This window comes from Zalophus californianus, chromosome 2 (genome assembly GCF_009762305.2).
Source record: "Zalophus californianus isolate mZalCal1 chromosome 2, mZalCal1.pri.v2, whole genome shotgun sequence".
Taxonomy (NCBI): Eukaryota; Metazoa; Chordata; class Mammalia; order Carnivora; family Otariidae; genus Zalophus; species Zalophus californianus.
In genome coordinates, this window is record NC_045596.1 from 60,192,013 (window position 1) to 60,199,100 (window position 7,088).

The 7,088-nt window shown below is 43.8% G+C and overlaps 1 protein-coding gene across 1 annotated transcript; it reads left to right on the forward strand.

Annotated features, from left to right (window-relative positions):
• Nucleotides 1-255: 255 nt before the first annotated feature.
• ODAPH (odontogenesis associated phosphoprotein) lies at nucleotides 256-6,688 on the forward strand. The gene is made up of 3 exons (XM_027600095.1): nucleotides 256-322; nucleotides 6,351-6,486; nucleotides 6,631-6,688. Exons 1-3 carry the CDS (start codon nucleotides 256-258, stop codon nucleotides 6,686-6,688), a joined length of 261 nt encoding a protein of 86 aa, XP_027455896.1.
• The last annotated feature ends 400 nt before the right edge of the window (nucleotides 6,689-7,088 follow it).

A 7,088-nucleotide genomic window follows, 5' to 3' on the forward strand; every position in this document is an offset into this window, starting at 1 on the left:
GACAGTGAAGGCGCGGTTCTCCACAATCTGACTCCAAGGACACAGGAATGATGTTTGGCTGTCATTGCAAGAAGCTTCTGGTTGATAAATACTGTCTGGAATTTCCTTGCTGATTTCTTACCCTCACACCGCAGGCCCCGATCCCTGTGGTCCACTATGCAAATGCAAATTACCTGCATCAGGCTGCCGGTGACTCACCGAACCCCCTTTAAAGCAACCTTGGGTCCGGGGCAGAGACTGCGCAGGGTGGAAGTCATGGCTCGCAGACTCTGCTTCTCCTACTGGCTGTTGGCCTGCTGGGTGGTGGTAACTGTGGCAGAAGGTAAGGGTTTTGTGTTTATGATCCTGTGGGTCCCTAATTAATAAGTTGTGTGAAAAGACAAGATTTGGCTCCATGACTATACATACCCATAAATTGGAAATCATTTTGTCAGCTTCCATCAGCTTGTGTGATTAAAGGAGAAAGAAGCTAAAATTTATCCTCGGAGGGCCTTGATCCTACTCTCAGCCCTAACTATGTGATGTTAGACGTACTTAACCCTTCTGGTATCAGTCCCCTTGTATGTGAAGTGACGCATAAGGATAATCATTATGGGGGTTATGAGGACCAAATGAGCTGTCACGCCAGAAGAGCTCTTCAAGCTTAAAACACTATACTAGTTGTTACTGTTGTAGAGCTAACAATTTCCACCCTGAATTACAGCGACGTCCTTCTTGCTATCCAGCAGCACAGCAATTTGCATATGGTGGCTGTTCAGTCTCTGTTTGTTAATTGATTTAATTAATCACAACTAGTCAGCTGCATCTTGGTGCTACTAAAGCGAGCATAGATTTCTTTCTCTAAGATTATATTAGATTCTATCTCTTCACTGCTCCTATTCTCTTTCCTTTCCCCCCAAGACAAAAATCCCCAGGTGTCCTGAACTTTAAAATTGGTTTGCAAACCCCTGGGGGAAGGAGAGAAAAGGCTAAGGGGGAGAGGAGAACGAGGAAGGAGGGGGGGAAATGCTGGGGGACTTGGGTCTAATGTTGTTTCACAGTTCACCTTAGTTCCAGAACTAGATACTGTTCAGGGAGGCGAGACCCAGGATCAAACCAAGTCGCTGAGGGGTCTGCAGGGTCTCAGCCAAACCCTACTCATCCCCCAACACGTTCTTTGCTCCCCTCCCCCAAGGCTGGGGGTGAGACCACCAGAGATCACCTTGCCCAAGCTCTGCCGGAACTCTGGCGATCAGAGGGCGATCACACCGCCCTGTTCCCAAGACCAGACCCCCAAGCACCACCTGCGGAATGTGACATCTAAAAGAGGCTTCGTGAAACAGAACTAGCCACCTGACATCTTTCCAGAAAGTGAAGCACTCTTCAGGAACCTTTGTAAATATGCAGCTGAACAAGTTCTAACGGGATTATAGGTTTAGTCACATCTAAAAAGCACCAATTAAAAGGTGAGATTTGAATTCTGGATTTGGCTCATGCTTCCCCACTGTCCGGCAGACTGGCATGGGAACCCTTCAAATGTGGCTTCGCTCTATCCAAGCAGCCTCGGTGCCAGTTCGCCGCTCGCTTACCCGCGCTGTGGCGCCGCCCCGTCGGGCCGTGTGCGGGTGTCCAGACTGGCCCTGTCCTCTCCCCCCTCCGCGGCAGCTGTGGCCGCTCCCTCTTCCCGCTCCCACCTGCTCCTGGCAATTCGGCTTCGTGTGCTGGCGTTTGAACGTCACGACGGTATTGCCCTCGCAAAGACTTTCTTAAGACACATAAATGAAAACCTGCAATCGCTCTCCCTCTCTCTCTGCCATCTGTGAATTCTCATAGCCGTTTATACATCATCCATGACCCGCACCGCCTTCTGGTCTGTGTCACAGACCCGTGCATTCGGAGCGTCGGCCCACTTCTCCAGCCCTGGCCTGGGTCCTTACCATCTCTGCATTTGCCATAGCACCTAGCACAGTAGCCTGCACACTGGAGAAATGAGATGTGAGCATGGAATTGAAATAGGACTTGGTGACACTTTCTGGGCTCCAAATTCTTTCTCTGTAGAATTAGAGATTTGACCAAAATAGCCAATCATTCTGTGAGTCTACAAAATGAACTCAGTTGCAGTTATTGTGAGTAAATTCACCATAGGACCTATATTCCTTTCTGGTTCAACTCTGAAAGCCCATGAGAATTTTTCTATGATTCCATGAGCCATATAAAAGAAAGAACTGCATACTCGAACATGATGTATAAAGATTACCTCTCTTAAAAATCAGTACCGTTCATTACAAACCATCTATTGTCTGCCCAAATAACCACAGACTACAGGTAATTGTGTTTTTTGTTTGTTTTTTTTTAAGAAAAGGAACTTCTCATCCTTACATAAAAAAAAAGTAGTAGCTATTGGTATGCTATGCATTTCATGTCTAGACTATAATAAACCCACTTAAAATTGATTTCCAAACTTCAAGCAATATTTTGGCTTGATTTTTTATTACACTCTAAGTCTAAATGTAAGTTATTATTGAAAATTTTTCTGGGACTAGAATTAAGTACTCACTGAGCTTCACAAAAATCTACAGAGAGGAACCCTCAACATCTGCCTGCCCATTCATTCAATTTCTTGAGGCTGTCCTGGGCACCACTCTAAGCCAGGGACTGCTGTGGGTGCTAGGGACAGAGCCGTGACCAACAGAATCAACAGTCTCTGCTCTCATGGAGGTCCTGTGAGTCCTATCAGTAGTGTACAGATTTTATATATAAAGTGTAACAAGATGGGCCCAAGAAAATGGGGCTTGTATTGATAAAGTCTTTCCATAACATTCAAGATGAATAATAACGGTAAGAAACACCTACTAAATGCATACCGTGGGTCAGACATGTTCTGAGCACTTTACATATCTTATTTCAGATTATACAAAAAGCCAATGAGATAGGTAATATTATTTTCTTCATTTTATAAATAAGGATAAGGAAACTCAGAAAAGTTAAGGAACCTGTCAATGGTCACAGTTACTCAATGGCAGAGCTCAGGGAGCCCGGTTCTAGAGTCCATGCTTTTAAACACTATGCTCTTCTGCCGCTAAAAATGTTTTCAATCTGCATGGAAATATTTGACCTACTTTGGTCTGATTAAGGTCGCAGAAGGGTTCTCATCTTTGGCCTTCAGTGCCTTTGGTGGCATGTCAGTATGCTACATATTGAAAAACATTTATTTATAATGATCACATTATCCCTGACAGGTGGAAAGATGGTAACTCTTGCAATTACAGAAACAGAGATTTCTCTCAATCAATTCAATTCCGCTGCAGGCCCTAGAGATGAGGAGACAGCAGTCTACAGGATGGTCATGTGGATGTTTTAGTGGGGGAGGAATATAACCACAAATAGTAATGACATGACTGATGAGTATTCCAAAAGGGGACTCCCAGGGTGGTATGGAAATATACTGCCAAGGGCCTTAAGCCAACCTCAGGGTAGGAAAGTCTCCCTGAGGAAATGAGGCATGAAATCTGTGTAGGAGTAAGCCAGGCAAAAAGGCCAGGAAATGGTGCTTAGGCTTCTGGAACCAACTTGGTAAAAGCTCAGGACCATTGATGACTTTGCCAAAGTAGTTTTTGTGGAGTAGAGAAAGCACAGTCAGATTCCAGTAGATTAAATGTGGGGGGAAGCGGTGGGAATCGAGCTGGAACTGTGTAGACTTCTCTCTGAAGTGAGAGAAATAGGAACCAAAGAAGTTCATTAGCAGATCACTGAAGTTTTCTTTCTGAAATATGAAGCTAGGTAGTCTACTTAGAAAGGTAGAGAGACTTTTTGAAGAGAATTCTTCAAATGAATGAAGAAGAATGAGAATTTTGAAGAGGCTTTGAGGAGAATGTCAAAGATTTAGAAGACAGCGGGAACGGCGCGGAACAAGGAGAAACAAAAGAATGGATGAGCCGTGTCAACTCAGCCAGAGTTGGAGACCATGAATGGCATCAACCTCCTTACCCAAATGTGTGGCCTTACCCTGTGACAGTTTCCCAAATCAATCCCTGTGGTTCCCACATTTTAGAACACTTGTGCTGGCCAACCAGTGACCTGAAATAGTCATCATGTGTCTAGTTCGCAGGAAGAATGTAGTTTTATGTGGTCCTGCCCACATTCTTGGGTTGGTTACTGGGTCTCCAGATCACAACACAAGCTTGTATTGTGATCTGGAGACCTTGGAAATTCCCAGAAGAGAGTGCTGAACACTGCAGGACATCCCAGAATTAGAGAAAAGCTGCCTAGCAGGTTCTAACACCCTGTAGTCAGCAGGAGGATTTGGTGGGTAGCCTCAGGTTTAAGAAATGAGATGAGCACAAGGGGTGGGTAGTTGGTTTGTTTTTAACATCTGGAATACAGCCTGAGTAGCAGAGCTCAGGCCTAGCTAAGCCTGATCTGATAACAAAAATGTCAAGATGGAGCTTAAGAATAAAGCTAGCTTCTCCGCTAAGGACTGGATTCTCATCTCACAGAAAGTTTTCATGTTACAAAGGTTCAGAACTGATCTAACTGTGTAGGAGGAAAGAATGAGTGATGTGGGATTTAATCCTTTTCTGTGGTTTGAAACGTCTTAACCTAGTTTTAATCATAGGATTTCAATACTCAGTAGCCTGGGTGGGTATGGAAGAAAGGGTCAGTATTTCATTCAAGGAGTAGACAGCCATTCAACTAACTTAAGAAAAGAGTAGAGTAGAGCTGGAGGTAGAGTGATTACTAAAAGGATATCTCCATGAACCCTGAGCACAGCCAGGCTTCAGAGGGATCAGCCCTGGAAAGTCAAGAACCAATGCTACTCTCATCACCACTCTGTTACCACATAGTCTCTTGTCTCTCTTTTTCGGGCCTTCCTGTGTTATAGCTTCTTTGGAAAGACTGGCTTCTCTACTTACTCAGCATTCAACTGGCCAAAACCTAATACTCCACTCCCTGCCCTTCACTTTCTACTAACATCCTCCACCAACTGAGTCTCTTTGTTGAAATTCTCAAATGAGAATCTGATTGGTCACTGGTCAGCCAATGAATGAGCTGAGTGTCTATCAGCAGGCCAATCAGCCATAGCCAAGGATATGTAGGACCGACCTTTCCAGAGGTTGTGGGTAAAACAGAATCTCCGAAGGGGCTATGAACACAAGCAGGCAATAGGCATATCCTATACAACCAAGAAATCTGGATTAGGTTGTTCCAAAATTAAAGGGAGTCTAGCTCTTTTGAAGCACTTCAGTACTCTCAGCTTCCTGTAGGAGTTTGTTTTTTCATCGTTCACACTCAGCAGCCCATTCCAGGCCTGTATTGTAAGCCTCCAAGAAAGTGAAGGAATACGTTTCTGAAGGGAAGCTTACTATTTCACAGCCAATTCAGTTGCATGATACAGAGAAGGGTCTTCTCTCTAGAGAAGACCTTGAGACCTTGACACTTGAGCTTGATCCAAATTTCTTCTCAGAAACGAATTTCATCCTGGTTCTCAGTGCTTGTTCCCCTCCTCTTTAGGGAATGATTTCACTGCTAGGTCAAGTGAAGCGCACCTCTGGGATTAACAGGCCTCAGGAGGGGCGGTTATTTTTATTTTCTTAAAATTAATTCTTTTTCTCTACTGAATTTTCTTTATTCAGTTATAATTTGTGAACAATAACATAGACAAATCTTAAAGGTACAGACTGATCACATTTTACATATACACATGTATGTATGTTCTATACATACACATGTGTGTAAATATAAATATGTGTGTGCGTGTGCGTGTGTGTGTACCTCCATATCCATGTGACCACCCCCTGGATCAAGATCTACAGAATTCTATTTTTTCCACAAAATAACACCTACCCTAACTGTAAATTCGTTACTTTTTTGGGAAATTTTTTAACCAGAGATCAGTTTTTTTCCTTGAACTTATATAAGTGGGGATCTCAGTATGTCCTCTTTTGTGTCTAACTCCTTTTGCTCAACGGAACATCCATGGGATGCCTCCATGTTGTTGTAGTAGTACCTCTTTCTTCTCATGGCTTCCTTTGCATTGTGTATACACAATTTGGTTAACCGTTCTCCTACTGATGGACACTTGCCCTGTTTCCAAGTTTAAGCTAATATGAATCAGGCTGCTATAAACATTACTGAAGTAGTCTTTTGTAGCTATATGCACCCATTTCTCTGGGATACACTCCCCGGTGTAGGACTGCTGGGTCATGAGGTGTGTTCATGTTTCATTCTGGTGGACGTTGGCGGTTTTTTCAAACACGCTTTGAGACTTCTCTAGTTCTCTCTCCTAGTCTTTCGGCCCTGCTACCACCTAAAGGATCTCCCTTCTGCTTCTGTGATCAGGCCTGTTTCCTGACTTGCATTTCTCTCTGCAGGACAAGAAGAGGGAGCCACCCCTCCTGGAGGCTCACAAGATAATGGAGGTCCTACAGACTGCCAGATCTTTACACTCACCCCTCCACCCCCTAGGAGGAATCCGGTGACAAGGATCCAGCTCGTCACAAGGACCCCCAAGTGTCCCTTTCATTTTTTTCCATGGCAAGGGCCTAGTGTCCACTTTAGGTTTCCACACATACCTTTCCTTCCTCAGAAGTGCAACCACCGGTTTCCATTTCGTCCATTTTTTTGGCCACATGGTCGCCTTACTCCTCATTATAAATATTTTCCCAGGGGAAGACTCTGGAGAGGAAGCTCATCTGAGGAAAGCAGATAGAAAAGAGAAGCCCCAAATATGCTGAAGCAAAAGAAGCCAGTGCCTCAGAGGAGACTATAAACAGATTTCTGCTTTCTTCTTCCAAACTCAAACAACTGGACTTGAAGTACCTTAAACACCACAGAGTAGAAGTTGTTTTTCTTGTCAGCAGGGAAGATATCGGTTTATAGGTTATTCAAGTTTGCAAAATGGGAGCAATAACTGCATTACCCTTATCCCCAACTTTTGAAGATCACAGGATATTGATGCAAATAAAATCCTAAAAGGGGTAGTTCCAAGAATTCCTCTACATACTGAGATGCCAGAAGAATCAGCTCTGTCTTCTAAATTCAAGTGAAAAACATTTAAATAAATTGATATAAACCAATGAAGACAGTAATGACACCCTTTTTATTCACTG